At 37.3% G+C, this 27900-nt stretch overlaps 1 protein-coding gene across 3 annotated transcripts in view; it reads left to right on the forward strand.

The window, feature by feature from the left end:
• The first annotated feature begins 7114 nt into the window (after window positions 1-7114).
• Window positions 7115-27900, forward strand: part of Shmt (serine hydroxymethyl transferase) — a 50419-nt gene continuing 29633 nt past the window's right edge. The window contains exons 1-3 of one of the 3 annotated variants that reach the window (XM_083110820.1): window positions 7115-7280; window positions 18880-18978; window positions 25269-25483. In XM_083110820.1, coding sequence (XP_082966946.1) covers window positions 18898-18978; window positions 25269-25483 — 296 coding nt within the window. In that variant the 5' untranslated portion in view covers window positions 7115-7280; window positions 18880-18897. Of the gene's footprint in view, window positions 7281-18879; window positions 18979-21957; window positions 22047-25268; window positions 25484-27900 lie in introns of those variants that run through there. The other 2 variants (XM_083110821.1, XM_083110822.1) reach the window with 2 other exon arrangements.

Below are 27900 nucleotides of genomic sequence, written 5' to 3' on the forward strand. Positions count from 1 at the left end.
TTTACTGCATGAAATTAAAAAACTCCGCGTACCTTTTTTTTATATATACCATATCACATCTTATATTGAAGAATTTGGCGTGTAAACCCGAGTGTTCTAAATGCAGGGTGCGAAATCCAGGGGGGAATTTTCCCCTCAACCAATGATCTTGTCCTGAAATTTCCCCCCACCAATCTCTTCCGGGGAGGAGAGTTTTTATTTTAACAAGAAATAAACAATTAATTTGGGATTCGAATATATCTGACTGGAATAATATCGAAAACTTGCAAAAAGAACGGTCAACAAAGAGCCTCATCTCTAAGGACAATGAACACAGCTATCCCCAGAACAGAGAAATAAGACCGACTTGTTATTTCTTCTCCACTTCTCATCGGCTTTCGTTAGCAACCGCGAAGTATATAAATATATTAATAAAACACGTATTAGCATTTATATGTAGATTTCATACAGGAAACTATTATCTTCTCTTAATGTCTCTTAATTTTTGTCCCTCCCGCCTTAGGCAAATCATTGTTCATAGCATCAGTAGTAGCTACATTAAAATCTTCAATTTGCAATTACATTTTGAATGAAGGACTGTCGAAATAATATTGTATATTCTATAATTTAATTTCATTATTTAATAATTGACACTTATTTAATGCCATTATATATGCGTGTGTGTGTATATATATATATATACCTAGATATATAGTGTGTGTGTGTGTATATACCTAGGTATATAGTGTGTGTGTGTGTGACTGCTGCTTCCCCCACCAATCTGCAGTGATTTCGCACCCTGTCTAAACGTATTGTTATTTTAAAAATTGCGAAGAAAATATGACAAAAATAATTGTAATTCCAGAAAAGACATTTTTGTAACAATAAATTCTTGCAAGTCAGAACCTATGTATTGGCAATGAACAAGGCTGTTCACGTGTTCAGCCATTGACTGTTACCTTACCAGTATTGCTTTGTCAGTCTGAGTCTAATAATAATAATAATAATAATAATAATAATAATATTTTATTGTCATTAAGCTTGTACAGCAATAGACAACGTCAAGAACATAATACATGTGAAATATATTATAAAATAATATAAAATTATAACCCATTTTATGTTAAGTTGCACTAAAATACAATATTTTTAATTTCAAGAAATTCTTGAGTTGAGTACAATGGTGTAGCAACTAACCAGGCATACAGTTTATGTTTAAATACATTCATAGGCATATTTGTCACATCAAGAGGTAGCTTATTAAATAGTCTTAATCCTAGAGCTTCATAACTATTCAGGGATTTTGAGAGTCTGTGATAGGGTATATTTATACGCCTGCTGTTTCTTGTAGTGTAGGAATGTACATCTTGTCTACTTTGTAGCTGTGGCAAATTTTTCTTTACATACAACAGCACAGTGTAAATATATAGATTTATCACAGTCATAAATTTTAACTTAATGAACAGTGGCTTACAATGAACTAATTTGTGTGAGTTGGTAATTATTCTCACGGCTTTTTTCTGCAGTATTAAAATTTCTTGTACATAACTGCAGTTTCCCCAAAGTAAAATTCCATATGAAAACCCTCTACCGAGTGGCTGAATTATAGTAAATTAAATGCTGCTATACTGTTAGGGTATAATCCATATCCAACAAATGGATCACACATTATATTTGCACTGGAAGTTATAACAAGATACTTGTCCCGTAAACCATGCTAGTTTACGGGACAAGCAGAAGCCCTGCCTGCACGCATTTCTAAAGGATGACGTCAGGCCTGTCTAGTCTGTGCAGAGGACGTTTTCAAATCTGTGACGTAGGAGGTGAATTTCAGTAGTGTTTGAAGGCATGTATCTCGAGAACCAAAACAAATATCACAGAGATATTTTGCACATTTCAGTTTGGTGTCATTATCAGTAAAATGAATATATTTAAAACGTGTTTCATGTCATAGTGGAAATGTCCATCAGTAAGTACGAACCATGCAAAACACAAAATATCCAATTTTAATGTGTCTCCGATCTATGAAACTGGTACCGTTCAGTTTACATATGTCAAGGCACATCATATTAACCAGAGTATATTATGGTAGATATGTACGCTAAGAGGACAAGCGATTTATCTCAAACATCTTTCATCAGACTACCTTATACAGATCTATTACCTAGAGTTAAAATTAAAATAAGAAATCACTGGAAAATTTATGCAAGGAACAATTGACGATGGTAGGTCATACCATGGTCATACATAGATGGCTGGCGGAATTTGATTCCAGACAACCATGGTTCCACAGATGTCCTCTTCGAAGACAGGTTATAGTTTTTATTATAATAGATTGCGAACTGGTCATGTACGCACACCAGCACATTTAGCGAAAATAGGTATTATACATCAACAAAATTGTACATGTGGTAAAGATAATCCAGATGCCCAACATTTATTTTTGGAATGCGATCAATTCTCACACCAACGAAATATATTATATAAAATGCAGAGTCTGCTGCCACGCACGTGTCAGCAGTAAGAATAAGCATCAAATTTGCTCCTGCCACGTAATTCGTCTGCTAAAAGGATGTTACAAACAGGGTTGGCATGTTTAAAACACTTTGTTTTAAACGTTTAAAACACACGGCTTTGTTTTTTTTACAAATGTTTTAAACGTTTAAAACAATGTGTTTTAAACATGTTTTTTTTAGAAGTGTTTAAAACACATTTTGGTACTTGATATTTTAGTCTGTGATAATTTTTTGTTTGGCAACCCTGTCTTTTCATTGAATCTGTGTTAATTATTCCGTGCTACACGGGTATCACTTATCGCACAACACTTGAGCAACCTTGTGTTCTGACATCACGGGAAAAAGCTTTTTAAATTTGACCGAGTCTGCTGCCACGCACGTGTCAGCACTAAGAATAAACGTCAAATTTGCTCCTGCCACGTAATTCGTCTGCTAAGAGGATGTTAGAAATCTTAGGAACAGACGAAAACGAGAAAAATGCAAGTTTATGATTAATGGGAATGAATATACAGGTAATTTAGAACGTTTTTCTTTAGATAGCATTTAGCGATATTATTTTAATGCTAATGGAACCTAACCTAACTACGAGAGCATGTAGGTTTATTATTAGAAGAATGCTAAGGGACCTAATCTTAAAACATTTATGTGAAAGTAATCGCTACAACTTCACAGTATGTGTTACAGACGTAATGAAACCTCTTAGTTCCTTGTTTCGTATCGTCCTGTAAGTTTGAGACTGGTGGAAGCTGGAAATGGAATCTATACTAAAGTGCAAGCTATCTTGACAGTGACGTCAGCTGGGACCGCACTACAGGTTGATGCGAAACCATTGTATCACTCCGCGCAGAGCATGAAAGATTCTCTCTGTCACAGTTGTGTCTCAGAGTCCGCAGAGAAAGCACACAGGAGGAACGGAACGTTTTTGTGTACAGCTGATCAAGGGTTGGGTCGGGTGGGAGGTGGGGGGTAGCAAGGACTGCTCGACTTCTGACACCCTGTCAATGTTGTCAAACTTACATGGACGAAAGGTCAATTGAGTTCGAGTGCGTCTGTTGTTTGTACCGAAATGAAGGGCAAAACCGTACGTAGTGAGAACCGAGAGGTGATTTCGAATGTTGTTAAATTTCTTGACAACGAAGCGAGAGAAGGATGTTACACGTTTCCTGTGAATCAAACTACAAAGCGTGCGGCGGCTGCAGTTCAAATGTCGGACACTTTCATTAAGAAAATTAGAAAGGAAGGAAATTCCGGGGGGAAATTTACGACAACAGGTCTGCCGAAAAGCATAGAATTGTTGTAGACGACTTTGACAAGTGTTTGATTAGAAGAACTATTGGTAATTTTTATACGGTTGAACATGAAGTGCCAACAGTAAAAAAAAAGTGCTTTCGAAATTAAAGAAAGAAATTAATTTTCGGGGTAGTCGTGAAACTCTTCGCAACATTATTTGCAATGACTTAGGATTATATAGTATTATATATTATATAGTATATAATATATATAGTATTATATATTAGTTATATCAGCTAATCAAAACCAACAAAAATCCCCCGCAATATCGGGTCGACACTCTTGCAGCAGAAAACGGCCACACCGTACTTCGTCTTCCACCTTATCATTGCGATCTAAACCCTATTGAGTATGTTTGGGGTATCATAAAGGGTCGTATTGCATCACAAAATGTGGATCGTAATTTGGGCAGAGTACTGGAAGTTGCAAAGAGAAGAATTTCAGAACTTTCCCAAAGAAGAATGGAAAAGGTCTTGCGAAAAGTAAAGGCGAAACAAGTTAGCGCCTCTGACCTGGTACCTCCAATCGCCGCCACTGTCTCTAAGGATATAATTATAATTAATAATTAAATTGAAGATAAAATCTGTTTCTTAGATGGTAATATTTACTATCGCATAGTAAGAATCACAACCATGACAATAGATGTTATTGTCATTAATTATTTAAATCGGGAATCGTCACGAACGCTATCCATACTTCTTCAACCACTGACCGCGCCATCCTGAACGTCGTGTTTTGAGGCAGGTCCGCCAGAATTTCATCTGTCAGAGAACAGCTGTGAGGAATCGTGGCAACAGCGTGCCATTTGAGAGCAGAGAAAGAGAAGATTTTTCCCCCATATTCTCGTTTGCTGCCGTTCACCGCGACAGAAACAAGTGGGGATGGATTTTAGTTCGCATATTTTCCGAGGTTTTTTTCTTCTTTGCTGAGCAGTATATATAATTTTAACTTCGACTTGTAACAAAATAATCGTGCCGAACACTCTACATTTCAACAAGTTTTTAAGTACCTAATATTTTTAACACATTTATATGCTCTGTATACGCTGTAACGTGTTTTCATTAAGGAACTATATTTTTGTGCTCAAGCCTTGCGAACTTTCCGTTCAAAGGCGCGTTGCCATCTCGTATTCATTATCCGATTCCGTTCATTTTCTTGTATTTATACATCGTGCTCGTTTTAATTGCTCTTTATTTTACATGATTCCATTCTAAAAGAAACCTCGCATCGCGACATGTTGGACTTCCTTCCCTTGCATTTCAAACTATTGAAATTCTTTCCCTTGTTTGTCTTTTTTCTTAGTGCAGACAGTGAAAGTATCAACGATGGAAGTTTGCAATGCTGTTACTACGTCACTGTCAAGATAGGTTGCACCAGAGTTTAATATCTAAATACACAATGCGTGATTTTGATCATGACGTGATTTTTTTTCTTTTGCGATACGATTCATTGGTCTGTATAACTGAATGAAGCGCAGATGCTTACTTTGGTAACATAATTTTGTACTTTGAAAGATAAATTCAGCTGGAGAATCTATTATGACACTGCAGGTTGTTTTCTGCTATATAAACTGTTCAGGCAGCAGGAAATATTTCACCCTGATTTTTCCAGGACGAGGATAGTAATTCTATAATATTTAGTTTCTTGAAATTTAGATGAATATGAATCCTAACCTACTTCAGCAGTGACGGAAAAAAGGGGTCTATTACCCCCAACTTTTATCCCTGCAGTAGAGGTGTGCGGGATCCCGAAAAGTCGGGACCGGGGTCGGAAAAAAAAAATCCCGTCCCCATCCAGACTTCGGAAAATGACTTCCTGACTTTTCGGCATCCCAAGCAGTCGGGAAATACCGAATGGTCATTTTAAAAAGTCGTCAATTCTCGACGTTTTCTGCATTGTAAATGTTTGTAACTTATCGGAAATTGTTAGTTTTTGTACCAGAAGTGCAAAAACAAGCACTTAAGATGGAAATTACGTGTAGAATTCGAGATTTCAAGAGCTTTGGGAAATTTCGAACATGTCCCGTCCCGAAAATTTCCCGACTTTGACTGGAAATTGAGAATTTTCCCTGTCCCGAATGTCGGGATTTGAAGAATTTCCCGTCCCGACCAAAAAAATTCTGTCCCGTATACCCCTACCCTGCAGTATGGTAAATCTTATCTCCAAAGGGAAATAAACTGTCCTTGCCGCCACTGTACTCATAACAATGAGTATTTTTTCTTTAACGACTTTAACTATAATTTACTGTGGAAAGGTTGACTTTCTTTTGTTTAAAACATGTTTTTTTTAACTCATGTTTAAAACTATGTTTAAAACAAAAAACATGTTTTAAACAAAAAAAAACAGTTTGTTTTGTTCTTTTTTAAAAAACACAAATTTTGCCAACCCTGGTTACAAATCTTAAGAACAGATGAAGACGAGAAAAATGCAAGTTTATGATTAGTGGGAATGAATGTAAAAGTAATTTAGAGCCCTTTTCTTTAGAAAGCATTTAGCGATATTATTTTAATGCTAACGGAACCTAACCTAACTACGAGAGCATTTAGGTATATTATTAAAAGAATGCTAAGGGACCTAATCTTAAAACATTTATGTGAAAGTAATCGCTACAACTTCACAGTATGTGTTAGAGACGTAATTTCATACATAGCACGATGAAATCACGATAAGACCGACCGAGTTTGCTGCCACGCGCATCTCTTTTGAGGTTCCAGAAGAAAAAGAACGTGGCAGCAGATACTACCCATATAAAAATCTGATACGATTAAAAATTCAATTTCTTATATCTTTACTTTCTATTTTATTTGATTTATCAATACCAATTATTTGGATTTTATATGGATACGCACGAAAATGTCAAATCGAAATATAAACAGAACATAGAATGTAAAAGTGTAAAAATGAAGATTTATTAGTGTCATCTGTCGTGTATCGTATTCGTATTACCATAGAAAAGTTTTCTATGAAATTGCACAGGAACTGGAAAAGTTGTGTAACTGAAATCCCATACCACAGATTACTACTGTCTCATACAACAAATACAGGAACGTTAGTCAAAGTAGACAGTGTTTTGTCTGACAGGGTGAGAAAAAAAGAAGAAGAATATGACTACCAAGGCGCTGTACGACGGTCGACAGGTTTTTGTTGACAGGGTCATGATAAAGAAGAAGAAGAAGAATACCGGCTTCATATAAAATGAAAGAAGTCAAGGCCAAGGCCAAGGCCAAAAAGGTGGTCTGAAGGATAATGCGTCCATAGTTGGGAGGGGAGGGGGAAATTACAGTTTGTGTACTGGGGGAGGGGGATAGAGTACTTACCCGCCAAAGGCTGCTCCTGCTTCTTCCGCGGGTTGCATTTCTGAATGTCTGGTCAAATAGTTGTCCTGTTATCACATACCAGTCTCAACCGGTCAGACCTGCATGATTAAGGAGAATATTGTCCTGCAGAACTTAAACGATTTGTAAATTTGGTAAATTTATCCAGTGAAGTAAAAAGGTACGTTTATGAATTTACAAAATATTTTCAAGATTAACATCATAATATTGAAATCCTTCACGTAATTCCAGCAGGAAGGATCGCGCTGGAGAACTCGAAATACGATTACAATGCTACCAAAAAAAATGTGGTAAAAATCTGATATTCCCCGGACACCTGTAACATCTTCGTTTTGTCAATTTTTGACATTTGTACTTACCTATCTGCTTCGCGGAACATTCTTTAAGGTATATTCACGTTTTTCGTCCCGGAATCTCTGGGAAATTTAAACTAAAAAATTATTTTTGTTTTAAATTTTTGAGTCGAAATTTCCCACCGATTCCGACCTCTATTGCGATTTCATCATGCTACGACTGCAATCTTAACATGGTTCAATTTCGATTTACTTTTGTTAACACATTGCAGAGTTTTAGTGATTACTTAAGATTTTGTTCAATATATGCTTTCATAGGTTAGGCAGGCCAGGTTTGGTTCTCATAGCATAAAAATAAAGTCCCTAAATGCATTCTTTCAAGGTTCCGATTTACTTCTACATTGATTCCCACTAGTCTACGGTACTTACAGTCGGTTGTCAATGGAAAATACATTGTCCATGGGAAACGTGCATGGCAATTTTTAAGGGCTGCGTCGTGAAATCCTCCACCCTCGATTTCTAGCACATTTCAAATTTCTTTGTCCGAAATATGTTTTAAAGATCTGCGTGCTATGAAACTTACATTTTTGTAATATTGAAATTCCTTGCCTATGCAACGTCATTCTGGTTTTACAGGGCTTCCTTAATGGATTGTCGAAAAATAATATTGGGCAGGTTCTAACATGCCTTTAAAGGGACTCTATAGAAAAAGTCTGGGTAAAATTTTCGTATCCCCAAAACGTATTTCTTCAATTTTACAGGAGAAAGTACTTACCGAAATGGGTTTATTTATACTTTAGGAAGGTCTTGGAAGTTTGTTTTCACCTCGTTGAAATTTAATTTTTTTTGCCTATAAATCATGTAATTTTCGACATTAATGTCACTCCGATGCACGAAATCTGTTCCCTTGATGTCCGTCTACTACGTGAACCAAATATTTGCGAGTGCTTCATGACGTCACAACCGGTCAGTGTTTCCAAATGCGCGGTTTTGTAACTGTGTAACAGTTCTAGAACGTAAATAAACGTGAGTTACTGTTCATCATTTCTGATTACGAACTTGCGACAACATGACGTGCACAGGATCAGTGGCGTGCTCAATGTGAGGTTGATGGGGGTTATAAACCCCCCCCCTTTCGCCCAGTATCTCTAAGGCTATTTATGAATGGTTCGTGGGGCTATTTATGAATGGTTCGTGGGGCTATCCGTCAATGGTTCGTGGGGCTATTTATGAATGGTTTGTGGGGCTATTTATGAATGGTTCGTGGGGCTATCTGTCAATGGTTCTTGGGGCTATTTATGAATGGTTCGTGGGGCTATCCGTCAATGGTTCGTGGGGCTATTTATGAATGGTTTGTGGGGCTATCCGTCAATGGTTCGTGGGGCTTTCCGTGAATGGTTCGTAAAAAAATTCTAATTTTGAAAAACAAATTTAACTATCTTTCCTAACCTAACCTTGCCGTGCATGGTTCGTGGGGCTATTTATGAATGGTTCGTGGGACTATCCGTGAATGGTTCGTGGGGCTATCCGTGAATGGTTCGTGGGGCTATCCGTGAATGGTTCGTGGGGCTATCCGTCAATGGTTCGTGGGGCTATCCGTGAATGGTTCGTGGGGCTATCCGTGAATGGTTTGTGGGGTTATTTATGAATGGTTCGTGGGGTTTTCGAACCCGAAAAAAGAATTTAATTTTGAAAAACAAATTTAACTATGTTTCCTAACCTAACAGAACCTAACCTAACCTTGCCGTGCATGGTTCGTGGGGCTAATATTTATGAATGGTTCATGGGTCTATCCGTGCATGGTTCGTGGAGTTTTCGAACCTGGAATAAAATACAAAATCAGTAACACGAAAGTAGGTATTTTTCTATGAAGAAGATTGCAACACTGCATAACCACTGATCATGGACTACGCTAGTCAAGATTTCTCCGCCATATCGCGTGTAACGCAAGCGAAAGCGAACAAAATAAAAATACTCGATATTTCGAAAATTGATATTATTTGCGTGCAAAAAACGAAACTCGAAATAGAAGAATCCTTACGAATGCAGAATATGTAAGTATCAATGTGAAAAATACGAAAATAAGGGAATTAGAGACGTTTGGTGGTTACCGAAATTTTAATAAAGTCTGAGTGGAGGCGGGGCCGTGGTAGCGGTAGGGGGCAGTAGGTCAATTACCCTAGGGGAGGAGTCTGGAATCGGACGGCAATTTTTATGAAATTTTTTGTTTAGCCCTGAAAAAGGGACTGTTATATATCCATCAGTACAGGTGCGGGTGGCTGCTACGACATGGCCGCAAGTAGACTTCTACCGCGCAACTTTAAACGGCTGTATCTCCACTTTAAACGGCTGTACACTCGTAAATATTTGTTTCCGTACTCGAGAATTTGGTTTTTACAATTTGCACTTTCACTTTTCACTTTTGTTGGTGTTGCACTTTTCCCTTTCAACAACAATTAAAATTTTAGTAAACCATGTTTTGGGTCCAAAAAAATCTGATAATAATATTTTATTAATTTATTAGTGTACTAAAATATAAATGTGATATGTTGACATATTTTTTTCTGGTATCCTTATTGTTTGGTTAACATTGTTGTGAAGTTTCAAAGAGATTGAATAATTTATAAGGGAGATAAAATTATTTTTCCAAGACAGTGCAGCTCCCACTTGGAGGTTCTGGGAATGGAAGAAATAAGCAATCACTCAAAGTTTGAGAGGCTATAAAAATGAAACCAGTCAAGTTTGAGACAAAAAAAAAATGTTGTTTCTCCCCTCCATGGAAGGTTTTAATGTGCCAATTTTAGTCAAAATCTAAGAGCTTGGTTCCCAAACCCTATTTTTTTTTGGTTGAATTGATATGGAATGACCCATGTATGTTACTTTGGGATTGCTTTTAAATGTTCTTTACATTGAATGTATCAATTTTCAGTACACATCTTATTTTGTAGACAAGGATGCATACAGAATGTAAGCTCATGGCCTCCTATATCCCTCAATACAGCCTACATTTCTTAAACCTATTGACACATAAGAAGCTATCCACTTTTCTTGCTTTTGGCTGCTCACCAAAATGTACATACATTTGTTGCTAGATTCACACATCTCCAGAGGGAAGAGGCAAGATCTTAACTTTAAACATACAAGGTGGGTTTCTGGTGTGTAGCCCAGAGATTTTTAACCTGATCATAATGTAGTGCTACATATAATTTGAGTCTAAGATGACTGTCGTACTGGGTACTGGATGATATTCTGGTGAGAAATCAGGCAAAGAGGTTTGTGTGTGTTATGGAAAGCATGTGAGAAGCCTTTTTACAGCGAGAAATTTGCACCTCACCACTTTACACACTTTTCATGGTTTCTGTATACTTCCAGACAGGGCCGGATTAACCTATGGGCAACTGAGGCAATTGCCCCGGGGCCCACCACCAAAAGGAAGCTGTGAAGGGCCTCCACCAAAAAAATCTTTTAACCAGCTGGCTGGGCTTGTGAAAAATTACATAAGAAATTGTATTTTAAAAATAAAATAAAAACTTCAATATTGTAGTATGGCTACACTCTTCGGGATCCATCTCTCGGGTAGTGAACATTTCAGAGTGGAGTTTTCTACCAGTGATTGATCAAATCACCTCATCACTCGCAGACAGGATTTTTTCTTATTAAACTGTCGCAAAGAGGTTCAGTATTCTAAATGAACGTACAGTGGCAACTCCATCACAAATTATATCTGCAGCTCGCGAGCTTGTGAGCATCTACGAGGAGGATCTGGAACCCTAGCTAGAGAATGAGTTGATAACAGTTTGCACACCTAGTAAGCAGTAGCAATGTCAAACATCAGGAAGACATCCCAATGGAACTGTCTATGTATAATATTGTATGTTCTGCACTACATTTCCCAATGTCGAAATTTTCTTTAGAATGTATTTGGTCTAATGGTAACAAACTGCAGCGGAGAAAGATCTTTCTCAAAAATGAATAGTGAAAAACAGGTTGCCATGGGACAGGATCGCTTATCCAATCTATGTTTATTAAGCATTGAACATGAACTTCATCGTGAATTGGACTTCGATAATATAGTAGATGAATTTTCGGCGAAAAAGCCAATAAAGGGGGTCTACTATAAGTGTTAAGCATTTGGGAATTTTCTTGAAGAAAGTGTAGTTACTACAATTTCCACAATGAACCTCTTGGTAATTGTCCAGTAGATGGACCATGCATATGTAGTGACGTTTACTCTTAATTGTAAATAATATCATTTATAAAAAATTATGTACGCAAGTACAGTCTACTGCTCAGTTATCTGTTTCCGTCTGAACCCCGTTGGTATTTACTATATATTGTAGTTACGGTGTTCACTCTTCATAATATACTGTAGACATTTAGATGCAGAATTTTACTGCTGCTATAGTGCTACAATTTTCGTCCTGTAACTTTATTTTACTGCGCTATTCTCCCTGCAAACCTATCTGCGATATGTTCAATTGTGAATGACTACTGATTCTAAAATCAGGGCTACCATTTCAACTGCTGAAAAATTGGTGGTTAACACATTGAGCTAATAAAGCTCCTAGTAAAAAATTATAAAAAAATGGGGGCCCCCACAAAACATTTTGCCCAGGGGCCTCCACAAACCTTGATACGGCCCTGCTTCCAGATAAGGTAAAAAGTTAACATTCCTCATATGATCACGATAATCATACCTTGAATCATTTCGGCAAAGACCATATGCACAGTGCTTTCAATGCAGGATCTGATCTGTTTGCCCAAAACATGGCATCATGAATTGTGTAGGAAGTTGTTTGCTGAATATCATCCATTTATAAATACGGAGAAACTAGTACTCACTTTATCCGCAAAACTTTTTTTTTTCCATTCTATTAATTTCAATCGTCGCTGCCACCATCCTCGTTGGAACTTGCTGTACTGTACGAAGATGGTGGCAGCCATAGGCATAGCTAGAACTTTATATTTGGGTGTGCACAAAGAAAAAAAAATGAGGTATTGTACCTTTTTAATAGCATATTTTGCAACACAATCACTTGGCTCTTTAACTGCACTGATGTTTGTAAAGGAATATAAATTCACTAAATGACAGTGTTGAAAATTTCTGAATATATGTAGTAGAAAAAAATCAAATTGCATTGAAATTACACACATACAAAATGTTCATAAATGTTACAAACAAATACATCAAAATACACGTCATCTATAACAAGAGACGTCTTTAAAAAGGTACAATGTTCTTAAACTCATCAATAACTTCATTTACATCAATAGACTAAGCTTTTTCCTGTTCCACAAATAGCAAGAGCAGGGCTTCCAAACTACCCTGCTTCTGAGTTGCTCTTAATTTAGTTTTAACTTGGGTAAGCTTGGAGAAAGCTCTCTCTCACACGTGCAACTTGTGACAGGTATAGAAGAAAAGCGCTGCAGTACAAAGTAGAATGCAGTAAATATCTTTCTCCAATGACATCAAAAAATCGAAAAACTATGTACACTCGTTTCATCAGCCATAATGCACACCTTTGTACTAAGCAATGACATTTTCATCTTCTTACAAACTGCCGCTTATTTTCTCTCTTATTGAAATATCTGTCTTTAATTCTCTTTGATAAAGCAGCCCATTAGGGTGTGCCTAGGCACACCCGGCACACCCCGTAGCTACGCCTATGGTGGCAGCTGCCATTGAAATTAATAGAATGAAAAAGAACAAAACAGTTTTGCGGATAAAGTGAGTACTAGTTTCTCCATATTTATATACTACCGCGTCTCTCTTTTCATAATTATGAATCATCCATTTGTTGTGCAGAGAGGCACCCTTGTACCATCTGCTAGAAAGTGAAGAATTTGTCATGGTTTATGAAGATTATGTAAACACGAATGTTTTCTATTGTTTTTAGTGCACATGTGTTGTGTTATGGATAAGTACTCTGTTACCTTAGTCTGAAGGCTTCAAGCATGTGAATATAACACCAACATGACACCAGACTGGGCATTGCCTATCATTTCATAAATACAAAATATTAATGACAAAAGTCAATACATTTACAATAAATATTTATTATTTGGGGCTGGTGATTCATCGTGCCTCCTCAAAAATTCTAACTTTTTTCTTTCCAATCTGCACATTTCGATGTTTCAAGGTGCCTAAAAGTGATTTTTACATGCAGAAACCACAAATAAGCGAGATATTTATTCTCCAAATGTGGCCACGGCACGTCCGATTCTTCGCATCCTGGACAACTTTCTCCACTTATTTCAAGAAATTTTCGTCATACACGCAAGAAATAAATGCCGGATATCGAAGGATAATGTGTAATTACTATCACCATGATGAGAAAAATGTAAATTTTTAAAAGTACAAGGTGTACAACTTTGCTTCCGCCATTTTTCCCCAAAAATATGACGCTGGAATGAAAAACATTGCTTACCCAGGCATTATTCAAAGTATTATCCATCGCTGGCCACTACTTTCTCCCATCTTTCGGGCAGCGTACGAATGCCGCGTCTAAAAAATTGTTCATCTTTGGAGGCGATCCACGAATCGATCCACTTTTTGACTTCTTCACAAGATCGGAAGTGCTGGTCAGCCAGTTCATGAGCCATTGATCTAAACAGGTGATAATCAGAGGGAGCGATGTCTGGAGAATAAGGCGGGTGGGGTAGGACGTCCCATCTTAATGTTTCCAAGTACGTTTTCACCACTTTGGCAACGTGGGGTCGTGCGTTATCATGCTGAATCATACCCATGGCTTTCAGACGTTTTGAAATGGCTTGCTGTGTCACTCCCAATGATCGTGCCAATTCTTCTTGAGTTTGACGCGAGTCTTCACTCAGCAATGTCTCCAATTCTGCATCTTCGAAAACTTTCTGTCTTCCACCACTATGCCGGTCTTCGACGTTAAAGTCACCGTTCTTGAAGCGTTGAAACCACTCACGACAGGTTCTCTCACTTATAGCGTCCTCACCATACGTAGTGGAGAGCATTTGATGATTCTCAGCCGCAGTTTTCTTCATATTGAAACAAAAAAGTAGAACCTCCCGCAAATGGCGAGAATTTGGCTCGTACACTGACATTTTCAATCTCGAACAACTTCACGATGCACACACCACTCGACTAATGTTTGAATGGGGTTATCTTGACAGAGGTCCAAGCTAACTGCGTGACGTCTGCGATCTGCTTCTTTCGACCGCTACTTCCTGTTGTTGCCACCTGTCGGAAAACGGCGGAAGCAAAGTTGTACACCTTGTAACTTCTGCTACACTTAACGCATTTCTTGTTCTGGCAACTCTCGAATGTACACACAGGCTCTCTATTGAAGAAATGACAAATTTGAAATATCATAGAACAACTAGACAACATGTTTGGTAGCATACTTTACACTCGCGATGTTCACTTCCAACAATATTTATGCTAAGAGAACCAAACCTAACATCCCTAACCTAACAATGCATTTCTGCATGCTTAAACAACAAATGTTCATATGAATAACAATCTTTCCAACCCACTAAAAAATTTTAAGTTTCTCGCGGGGATACGGAGGGTCACCATCACCAATTATTTTATATATATTATTAAATATATATTTAGCATGGTGTGCTATGTGCCAGAGGTCCCAAGTTTGAATCCTACCGCCTTCGTGAGTGTCCCTTCATCAATTTTATCATGTCACTCATCTTTGTGATTAGCCAAAAGTGGCAGGAAAACAATGTGAAATAAATCAGTTGGTAAGAAACCAAAATATAAGCATAATTGTTAGGAGTGCTAACTTGGTGGCGTTACCAGAGTGTAATAGGAGGTTTTCTACTTACGTGTGCCATACTTTTGGATCTTATATCTTGGTTAATTGTAATTTCTGCACCCAAAATGCATTTGTTACATAAAATTTCTATACCTACTGATTAAATAAAATTTGATGTAATTCTCAAGGGGACGGGTGAACTACAGTTAGTCAAGGGCCTCCCTACTGCAACTAGGTTCTGAAGAAGAATGTAAACATCTTTCAGTACACTTTGCAAAAAACAAACGCACGTGAAAGTCAGACAATGTAAGATAACTGCATGGGTTCGCAATGGCATGTTTTTGCTAAGGTCTTCTTCATCAGTTATTCTAGGCAAGTGACTGCAATGTTACTTTTAATGGCCCGACTTCCATATGCAGGTTTTTTTTTCAAAGTCAAAGTGTACTCTAGGATGAAAATGTTTGATATTTGTAAAACATGAATGTCATTATTAATTAAGTAACCAGAAACAGCACAGAGGCACTTGTAAAATTTAGCTGTTTGAAATGTGGTTTGGCTTTAAAAATTAGTATATTCATGTAAACAAGATGAAAATCTAACCTAACTTTTCATGTAATGATTTTGAAGGGTAATATTCCTTCATTTACCATATATTTTCTTAATCTATTGGGTTTTGGATGTTGAAACTTTAGGTTCACAGTGGATTCGATGGCATCTTGAATCCTAGTATCTAGGTATAAATATATCATGCATTCTTACAATATACATAGAATGGAGTATTTGTCAGTTTCAATAATGAAGTATATTGCTCGATATTGATAGAACTCAGCCTTAAGGAAATTTTCTTACAGTAATATTGTTAAAGGAAAATGTAACAAGTGTAACAACAATGTAAATGTAATTCTGTACGATAATTTTCTAATAAAGTATCTGTATTACTGGTATGTACATTTGTGTGCCTTTAATTGCATTTTTTTTCAAAAGCTGAAGTAATATTTAAAGTGCATCTTGAAGTTGAAGAATTACAGTAAATTACACAGGTCTGCGATGAAAAAACTGTTTCAACTTGAATGATGATTGCTATGTAGTTTTTGGCGCTGATTACAGGAAAAATAGTAAAAACATTCCATCACTTACCATTTTTGCGCAAAACACTATTTTTGGATTTTGACACCCCACGTATCACCTGAAATGGTAAGTAATATGAGCAGTTAGTAGAATCTTCCGTAACTTTAAATAAGCTGCTCCTCATAACTTTCAATTTATACTATTGAGACAAGGATATATGAGTGAATGACCTAATGTCAAACGTCCAGTTTTCCCTGACGCATCATCCTAAAATCCCCATTCAACCACTCCTCCACTGCGCTCCATGAATCATTCTGTTCCTTGCCCCATAACCATAGTAATGACTGTTATTTTTGCTCTTGCAACATACAAGGATTCAATCTGAAAAATAGGAAGGAAATATCATATCCAAACCTACCCTCTGCAATGCATTCAGTGCCTCATGGACCAGAGATTCCGGTTCCTGCACCTCCAGAACCTCTAGAAATCCTGGCAGATTCTGCGGGCGAGTGTGAAGACTCAGGTGATGATTTCCTCGACGATACTACCTCCAGTGAGTCTCAACTCTTTACCCAAATGGAATTAAACGACTTGGTCAGAGATTTGGGCCTTTCCAAAGAGTCAGCACAGCTCCTTGGCTCCAGATTGAAGCAAAAGAACGTGTTAGCCCCTGGGACTTCATTCTACTGGTATAGAAACAGAGAAAAAGATTGTTTCATTTTTTTCTCAAGACTTAGAACTTGTTTACTTGAGTGACTTCCCTGGTCTTACGTCTGTGTTCAACATTACATTCAGTATAACTCAGACCAATGGAGGCTCTTCATTGACTCATCCAAGAGAAGTCTAAAGGTGGTTCTTCTGCATAATGGAAACAAATATACGCCAGTACCAGTAGGGTGCACTGTACACTTGAAGGAATGCTATGAAAATTTGTACCTGGTTCTGAAAAAAATCAACTTCAATGACCACAGATGTTGCTTGGACAGCAAGGAGGTTATACAAAATACCCCTGCTTGCTGTGTGAGTGGGACAGTTGTGACAGGACCCGACACTGGACCAAGATGAAGTGGCCGGAAAGAAAATCCCTTGCTCATGGAACCAAAAATGTCCAACATGAAAGCTTGGTGAAAAGTACCGTTTCCTCCTCTTCATATTAAACTTGGACTGATGAAGCAGTTTGTAAAGGCTTTGGATAAGGAAGGAGAGTGTTTTAAATACTCGGTAAAGAGGTTTCCTGGGCTGTCCGAAGTTAAAGTGAAGGAAGGAGTTTTTGTCGGTCCAGATATTCCAGGCTCATGAAAGATGAACTCTTCATTTCCACAATGAAGGACAGTGAGAAGACAGCATGGACTGCATTTAAGGATGTGGTCACGAAGTTTCTAGGGAATCAGAAAGATCCCAACTCCATAACATGCTGACACAATATATAAATTTAGGGTGCTCCATGAATTTGAAAGTGCACTTCTTGACATCTCACCTTGAATACTTCCCAACACACCTTGGTGCTCTCAGTGAAGAACAGGGTGAAAGGTTCCACCAGGACATCAAAGCGATGGAACGACGGTATCAGGGCAGCTGGAGCATCACCATAATGGTGGACTACTGCTGGACACTTCACAGGGACATGTCGCAGATGACTTACAAAAGAAAATGCTCTCGAAGAAGCTTTGAAGGGATGAAAAAATGAATTTTTAACTCCATTTTATGAAAAATCCTTACGTGATGGAGAAAAAAAAGGGGGTCATTTTCCAATTCAGCGCACCTAAAAACATTGAAATCAGTTATTGCAGTTAAGACAATTTTCAAAAAGTATATGAATAAAGGGGAAGAATAAACTGGAAGCATTCTGACCCCCCCCCCCCTGAAATTCTACAAATATCTAATTGAAATAGTGTAAGTGGTAATTAATTAAGAAATTAATCTACAGGGCTTCTCTTCCTCCCCCCTCCCCCACGAAATAAATTTCTAGCTACGGACCTGCAAGCGAAGACAAGTCTTAAGTAGTGTCTTAATGTCACTAATTTCTCATCATTGAATGTGGGTGATGCAGCTGTATTTATATTTTGTTTATTTTAAGATACATTTTTGCCAATAATTAGCAAAAAGTGTCAGAAATGTGATGCAAAATAACTATAAAAAAAACATACAAATGACCTTGCGTAGTTTGATCTGGCCAGATCAATTCCCATACAACATACAAATATTTGGAATAATAACTTACATAAAAGGTAAATACAGTTTGTAACAGCTGGGTTTATACTAGTGTTTTTTGTGCATATGTCTAAATATTGATGTGTTTGTATTTTATCCGAATTACACAAATGGAATTTGATCTTTTCCAAAAATTGCACAAATTACTTTTAAACACCTATTCTTCAAATGTATCATGGACCTCACATGTGTTTTTGCGAGTGGGTGAAATAATAAAATGACGGGGACATATATGTATTGGTTTTAGCTTGAGAACAAGCAACATGGGTTTGTTTCATATTTGGTCCTCCCAAGTGATGTGTGTCATTGTGTAAACCTATTGTGATTGATTGCAATTCTTGTTCTTGAGTGAAAGACTTTCATTTTGGTATTAGATCAGTGTGATTGAGTATTACAAACATCGTGTTACAGCTGAATGAATAACGTTGCTTTTTCTTTAACCTTGCAGCCAAGATAAAGATTGAATATGTGGTCTACATTGAAAGTTTACCAACTTATACAATGGAATTGTGGACGGAGATTGTGTCTTCGAAAAACAAACTTCCTTGTGAGCAGTTATTTATATCTTCTCGCTTAACACATTTTGTTCGTTAACCACAGCATGTGTGTTTATTTTTTTTTCTTCGTTGGTGTGAATATTTGGTTCGAAGGAAGTAATAGTGAGATAGGTGTCAGCTGTAAATAGGCTTGCATGTGTGTGTGGTGAATGTTTTGGCATATTCGTTTGTACTCTCTGTCTGCGTGTACTTGCTCATATAGAAACTTGAGTTTTTTTTCATTTTAAGTTGGAAGGCCTGCATGCTGTTTGTAACAAAATAGCCATTTTGCTGTTCGTATTACATTTCAGTTCTTTTCCATATGTAGTATTAATGTTTCTTTTGTTTTTTCACGAGACTTCTGTTTGTAACATGGTGCTTGCGAATTATGAATTGATACAGATAGTGTGTATATATATATATATATGGTTTTAATATTAACCATGTCATTGTTTTATAGTTTTTAAACCTTTTTAGAAAAAAGTAATTGGCACTGTAGGACCAGAAAATTATTCGCTTTGTCATTTATTTTCTCAGCATTATAAAAGTAAAAAAAAAAAAGTAATGTGCTCCCCTGTCCTTTTGCACCATGCCATTAAGGCATATAGGGGGGTGTGGAGTTAGGGCCCTACACTTTCTTAATTAATCTGAAGGTGGGGGTGATGTGATCAGCACCATGCCCCTTGCTGCTTTTACCCCCCCCCCCCCTGAGTTTCCTCCAGGTACCCACTTTATGCAACACTGGGTGGGTGCTGGAGCTGCTTGAACAGGTGAAAAAATCCTGGTTCTCCCCCACAAAGGATCGTACCCGGGTCTGTTGCATGGTTGTCAAATACCCTGATGACTGAACTGCTGTGATTTTTTTCAGCATTATGCACATCAAAAGGTGAAATCACATTTGTATTATATTACTAATGCACAGCAACTCAAATTACTGACACATCCATTGGAGGTACAATTCTTTTTTTTTCTGTGGATCATAGGAACCTGAAAAGTCAGATAAACTTACAGGTGAAAAATTGAGGAATTTCAAAAATACATTGAATACCTGGGGATGGGGACTTTCTTGAAGGGAATATCTCGGGGCTTTTTAATGCAGAATTCTGATGAGAAGGGAGTTGGAAATTAATTTGTCCACTTAGTTTAGGGACTGGCAACATTTTAATCTGCGGTGTAAAGCTAATAGAGGTCGTGTACATTATGTCAGAAGTTTGGAAGTAACTTTACAGTTTAAGTGAAGAACATTACTTTTTTGGCAACACTGGGAGTCCACAGTTTTGTTTAGACTGTCAACATGTGATCCAGTAATAACCATGTGACCATTTTATTGAAATATTAAAAAAGAATCATAATTTTACTCTTAAATAGGACTTCTGAAAAGGTTCTCTGTTGCACTACACCTAATGTGCCAATGGTGCCATGAGCAGTGGCATAGCAAGGGGTGGGCAAAGTTGGCAACCACCTGGGGGCCTCGCGTCCCATGGAGTTGATACAAGAAACGTAATAAATAGAAGAGAGAGAAATAGATTGAGCAGGCTAATTTTTGTGAACCGTAAAGTTAAGACATTCTGTTTTATCTGGCTTAGGATTCTAGTTTTACCATTTGAATGAATACGTCAAATCAGAGGCATAACATACAGGTGGGTGGATCCCAAGCCTCAAGGGACCCGAAAAATAGTCCAAATTATTGTCATATTTCTCATATGAAAATTTTACGCAAAAATGTCACGATAACTTGCTTGGATATTTTTATGCATTTATTCTCTTTGTCTTGTCTTTTCTCATTTCTCTTGACCTTGCACTTTAGATTTTAAATTTCTAACAATAGAGCATCTCCCTCTCCCGCTGAGCAAGTGTAAGGGAGAGAGTGACATACTTGCGTTGTTTTCAACTCAAGAAGGGCATGGCTAATATTAGTTCTTCCTTCCTTCCAGCAAGAGCCGCGGTAGCTCAGTCGTAGGGCATCTGACTACCATGCGAGAGGCATGGGTTCAATCCTTGGTGGGGAAAAGCGGGACTTTTTCCAGCTCTTAAAGCGGCTCTGGCACCCACCCAGCGTCGTATAAAGTGTACCTTGAGGAAACACTGGGGGGGGGGGGGGGGTAAAGGCAGCCAGGAGCATGGTGCTGATGGAATCACCCCCAGCTTTGAGATCAAGAAAGTTTGGGGCCCTAACTCCACACCCCCATATGCCTTCATGGCATGGTGCAAATTGCAGGGGAGCACTTTACTTTACCTTCCTTCCAGCGGTGTGTTACAAGAATATACCTCTGCCAAGTGTAAATTTCCCTGTCACACATTATTAAATATTATTTTCATCAGTAATTTATCATTATTATTATTTACATACGATAATGCATGAATATTTTGTATCAATTCACATTGAGATATCAAATATAAAAAAAAGGGATGGAGGTCTCGCATTCTAATCTTGCCTAGGGCCTCAGGATCTATTGCTATGCCTCTGGTCATGAGACACACCTTACTCAGCAGCATACACTACTAGTGTTGCCAGGGACAACAAATTTTACATTTGAGAAGAAAATTTTGTTTCAACATTCTGTGGAAATATATCAGAATATCAGATTAAGTTCCTTTTGGACCATTTGTATTTATATTGAAATGAGGTTAATTTATATACGTAATAAGTTCAAAACTATCTAGTTATAACTGGATACAAGGTTGTTTTATCAAATTGCATGCTCCATTGTGAGATTCTCTTGCTACTTGCCAGAATGCAATAATTCACTGCTAAACAGGGAAAGAATGTTATCAGGGCATCTATATTTTATAATATTTCTCATTTTAATTATTAACTTTTGTGTAAGCCTGCTGTAAGATTAGAGAATTGATGTGTAAAGAATAGGAATCCTTTTTTCCCCCTCCTCTTACGTTAAAAGGTTATCTCTCTTGACTTCCTGACCCACGGTTGAGGGTCCTTATAATCTTTATTGCAAAACTGGGGTCATTTGTGTACGTCACAAGGTTAAAACAGTTTCTACAACAGGCTGATATTATACTCACAGTGTTAAGTTAGAATTCTGTGTATTAATACATAGATTTTTACTGCACAGAAAATGTGAGTGTCTGCTTTTCTTGTTTTTACAGTGAAATGTTGTTTCAGTTTATACTCTTTGTCAGTGTACAGAGTGGTTTAGAAGTCATGCAAACCCCAACTTTGTTAATACCAAGAACACTGTAAGATATTAAGATTTTTTTGTGTTACAAAGCATTGTCCAGTGAAATATTGTTTGTGAAGTCTTCAACTTGACACAATCACATAATGCCTTTCTATACTAATTATCAGCATCCAGATGTTGATTTAAAAGTAAGGTCTGCCACCCCCCGTGGCAGAGTGGTTAGCACATCGAACTAAGATACCAGGGGTCCCGGGTTCGAATCCCAGCCTGGGCATGGATGTTTGTGAGTGTCCATTCATCAATTTCATCATGTCATCACTCATCCTGTCTTCACAATTAGCCAAAAGTGGCAGAAAAGCAAAGTAAAATCAATGAAACAAAATGTAAGGTCCGCGGATCAAACTGAGTGTTCTGTGTCATTACAGATTTTGGCTAAATGTGGTATTGGTTCATCATGCAGTAAACAAACACCCCATTGCTTTTCTATCTGTATATAAATCTTTGTGATGGTGATGAATGATATGATCCATGCTACAACCAGAAGTGGATTTCAGCACCCTTTTTTAGTTCACTTTATGCACATAGGCTAATTGAGACTGGATCCACAGTTTGGATGAGATCCAGACCACCAAATGTATCCTCCGGGAATCGAACCCAGGACCTCTTGCTTGCGTTTGTACTATACACCATCAGGGAAGCCCTTCAGGACACAATGGTGTCCATAATGAAAAGTGACACCAGACATAATTCATTGACCCGTAAACTTCCTGATATGATTTGAAATAACATAATTTTACTACCAGCCTGGTATACAGCCTGATTTTGAGATTGCAATGTTGGTATTGAAACACTTTCAACTTTGTAGACATTTCAGCAAAAAATACAGGGTCAAATAGGGCATCTGGTATACTGTGCCATGACTATACCAAAGCTATCGAGCTAGCCTTGGTCTCACAGCAGTGGATATTTTACCTTTGAAACACTGTTCACGTCAAGGGTGACAGACAAGAATCCATGCAGGTAAAACAGCAAACAATCCGTTGAAGCCAGGGCTATTTTGTAGCTCGGTTGGTAGAGCAATGGCTTGGTATACCAGAGACACGCATTCAACTCTGGTCGATCCTGCAGTTTTCACTAAGATTTCTACAATCTCCTGTGTGTGTCAAATTGTTAGTGAACTTTTTATTAATGGATTTAGTTTTACTTCAGTCTAGTAGCATCACAAGATTTTTCCAAACCATGTTATATGTGCATTTCTGGTGCTTCTAACTTGGAATAAAGCTGAATTTTGGGGCTACAACATGCCACAAACATATGCTCTTAGGAGCTTTGTATATTAAAGTAGAGAAACACAGCAGTGCTGCCATTTTTTTCATGCCCTTACTTTGTACATAGAGTTGCACATGGTTCAGTCAATTTGACATGTCTACTGTGTGTGTGTGTGGGGGGGGGGGGGTCAGGTTTGTTCCTCAGGGTGGATAATAGGTGGAGATTTTCTTATTTTACCCCTGTGCAAGTCATTTCAAAGGGAATAAGAAATTATCACTGTGAAGATACTAATTTGCAGTTTTCTGACTAGTGTCTTTTTAATCTTTGCTAATCTTTAATTTGCAATCAACCAGGGGCATGCAAAGCACTTAATTGTTTTAGGAATAATGAATTTGTGGTCAAAGTGAAGAAATGACATTGTGGCATGTAAGCTAAGTCATGAACACTGTTGGTCGACCAGACAACCACATATGAGCGTTGCCAGAAGTTTTTGTAGGGGAGCAATGCCATTCTTAAATCTTGAGTTTGAGTTTTGCATTAAGTACAGTTTATGCCCAGAAAAGGCTAATTGGGACTGACACTACAGTTTAAACTGGAATTAAAACCTCTGCCCCTCCACCTGGTTTGGAACCTGGGACCCCTTGATTACAAGGCAATAAAGTTACCACTATGTCATCAAGGAGAACCTCATAAAACTTAAATAGTAGAAGTAATAATAGTAATAATCATCATCAGGATTATTATTATTATTCAATAACTCATAAAATACATAATAAATAAATGTTATTTCATATTTATTATTTTCTTGGCAAGACTTTTCTTCTCGATCCAGCAAACTAGTGAATATCCAATACTACTGTTTTTCATTATATTTTTACATTTGAAAGGGTTACTGTAATCAGATGCATGCTTATTCTATTTTGTTACTAATTTTTACAAACTGCATTAAAAATGATTTAAAAGTTTAGGTGGAATTTTACTTATAATGTTTTATTGTGTGCAACTTCTCACATTAAATTCTAATTTTTGGAATTTTGAAAACTAGGCATTTATTATGTGATTTAAATATAGTATAATATGAATCATAACATCATTCCTGTATTACACTTTCTTTCTTTTTTGCATAATATGCATTGCTTGCTTTGGTAATTCTGTTTCTATGCCAAATTAATTCTTTGCTCTCCTTTTTTCTAACTTGAACAAACTGGGCCAATTTTCAGGTTAGGTCAAAGGACTGGTTCACCACCCCACCCCACATGAAAAATCACTGTACAATGATATTTTCTTTAACTTTCTTTATGGTAAACCTGCACATGATTCTTGAATGCAAATACATATTTAAATATGCATAAAACATATAAATAGTTAGAGCTACATATTTATGGTAAATAAAGGTTTAAATGTTGGTACAAAAACTGGCCATGTTTCTGGATCAAAAGTGATATATAAAATGGCATTTTGGTGTTAAAATGGTGAATAGAAACCTAAATTTGATTTTAAAACTATACTTATTACACATTTCACTTATAATAGCACATTTATATAGTAATCAAAGTACTAAGTTTATTTTTGCGTAAAGGAGTCCATTTTTTTGTTTCTCAAATATTTACATAAGAATTAATCTTTTTTTATTGTTTTTATTTGCATAACTCTCAGGATAATTCAGACCTTGGAACATGTTGTCGGCAAATAGACCCTAAATTTCATGTTTAAGAGTTTATTTTAAGTTTTGCCATTCATTTCGTGACAGAATATGGTAGCAAAATGCACCTCATACCTTTAAAAAAATATGACAATGTGTTATTTCACATTTCGTGTTTTCGTCAAAAACTAAATATTAATGACCCTATTAATAGTATAAATTTTTACTAACGCTGATTTCATTCATACAGAAACACCTGAGAAAAATGAGTGGAGAAGGTTACGCACTGAACAAGAGTCTCTGGGAGGCCGACCCGGAACTCTTCGACATCATTAAGAAGGAGAAGCAGAGGCAGCTCTGTGGGTTGGAAATGATTGCTTCTGAAAATTTCACCAGTCTTCCGGTCTTGCAGGCCCTGAGTTCTTGCCTGCATAATAAGTATTCTGAAGGACTCCCTGGGCAAAGGTAAGCTTATCTCTTTTCCTGCTATCCCAATAAGACTGGGGAGCTCTGTGTATTTTAGTGATCTATTCATAGAGAATTCTTCATTAAAAGAGAGTAGTTTGTGTTATGTACCCAATAGGACCAAGTGATGTAAATAGTTTGCCAAAGAGGAATTGAGATGGCAGCACCAGGCAGGCAAGATTAAGAATTAGCATAATATATGTGAATAACTTTATAAATAAGAACAAAGCAGATTGGAAAGATGAAAAACAATAGCATCTACTATAAGAAGATAAAGAATAAATATAAAAGAATTAATGTATATACGCGATAAATTAAATCGGTGATCATATGTAAGTTAATATGAAAACTAAAGAAGTCAAAGCACTGATACAAATTTGTGTATTTGAACAGATATTGCATCTGTCTGATTGATTTACCATCCCCATAGTGGAAACTTTGTTTACACCAGTGGTGGCACGTTCCAATCGACACCCCACAGCGCTTTTGGTTGGCGCATTTCAACTGTAGCACCTACTTGGATGCGTGTCTCAATCGTTTTGCACCAAGTATACACTCTGTTGTACCCAGTTAGTGTTGGCGCATTCCAATCACAGCTGCAAGGGAGGAGATTAGTATATTTCCCAAAGTTTAAGGGGAAAAAGTTGGAAAAAGGATAAGGAATTCATTAAATCGTCAAAAACATAAATAAATGGAAATCCAGAGGGAAGTTCACAAAGAAGACAAGAAGGAAGTCCAGATAGAAGAATACACAAATTGAAGAAAAGAAATAATAAAAAAACATATTGAGATAAAACTTGACTGTAGATGAGAATTATAGAGAAGAGTAGCTCATCATGTAAATATTCTATTTCCATGTATCCTTGTTTATATAATATATTCGTTCAAACATCTCCATTGGAAGGCATCCTGTCTAGTTTCGTTGTCTACAAAGAACCCTACCCTGTAGATATTCTAGCTAAGGTTTATTAAGATTCATGCACCTTGCACCAAATAGAGGTAGCTTTGCAATGTTCTAAGTTGTGCATGGTTTGACAGAGTTCTCACTGATCTGAAAATGGACTTGTAAATGAGACCAAAGTAAGTATATAATATAGTTGAGAAAGTAGCGCAGTCTTCCCTCCCGAAGCTGAAAAAAGAGGGTCGTGGGCGTTCCCAACCCTGACGTCACTCACGGGACAGAACTGACGCTGTCACAGACCTTTCCGCTTGTTATAGGATCTGCATTTGTGTGAAAGTGCCTTGTGTTTTCTTTTTCTGTAGCTCTTGTTTGATAGTGGAGAATTTTTTTCAACAACAATAACATTTCAAGGAAATGCCGCGCAATTGTGCTGTTGCTTTGTGCCCGAACGAAATACAGTAGGACAGGCACATATCTAAGCAAAAGTTTTCAGTTTAAATTGGATAAAATGAGGATTTTGGTTTCTTGTTGTGTGAAATAAGATAATGTGACGATAATTTAAGGAGAGAAATAATTATCAAGGCAAGACGGAGAATGTTCTGTAACCCTGTTATTGATAATAGCACGCATCCAAAGTGGGGTTTAAGGGCTTGACCCCCCCCCCCCCTTTCGCCAGGAAATTTTTCAGTTTACATTAGATAAAATTAGGCTTTCGGCTTCGTCAATAATATGACTGAGAATGTTCTATAATCCTGTTATTGTTACTCGCGCGTACCCAAGATGGGGACCAGGTGGCTCGAGTACCCTCAGGTAATTTTTCAGTTTACACTACATAAAATTAGGATTTTATCTTCTTGAATAATGGGACGATAATTTAAGGAGATAAATACTTATGAAAGAAAGCAAGACGGAGAATTACCCTGTTGTTGATAACATTGCACGTAAACTTTACTTGAGCTTTCAGTGTCGTCGCAGTGAACTTGAGCACTATGTAGAGACTTGTCAGTATTTGAAAGCTGCACGACAAAGGTAGCTCCACACGTAGGGCGATTCGTTGTAATTTCTAATATCTGGAAGACGCGAGAGGGTATGTTCTTGAATAAGAGGAGTCGAACTACTGGCAATATCTATGAATCGTTTATCTGCGGAACATTCTAGAATATAATGAGGATAAATATGCGTTAATTAGAACCATTCCTAAATAGATATACTTTGACCGGACCTTGGATCCAATGAGAAAAATTGCGTTGTTTCTGACTTCATTGCCTTTTAAGTGTTCAATTCAAGGACTTGTTCATGATTTATTTGATCGTGTACAAGGCGCTTTACTTCAGTCTCCAATATGAAATCATAAAAAGTTATGGGGACTTGATTTCAAAAAATGTGTCCGAGATAACGAGTGGTGTTCCCAGAATTTTCGGAAGGGAAAGTGGTTACGTATACTATTTTTGGTGGTCAGTTCTCATTTAGGCATCGGGCCTCCCCGAAGGCGCAGTGGTAGCGTCCTCGCCTTGTG

This window comes from Lepisma saccharinum, chromosome 24 (assembly GCF_977018435.1).
Source record: "Lepisma saccharinum chromosome 24, izLepSacc3.1, whole genome shotgun sequence".
Taxonomy (NCBI): Eukaryota; Metazoa; Arthropoda; class Insecta; order Zygentoma; family Lepismatidae; genus Lepisma; species Lepisma saccharinum.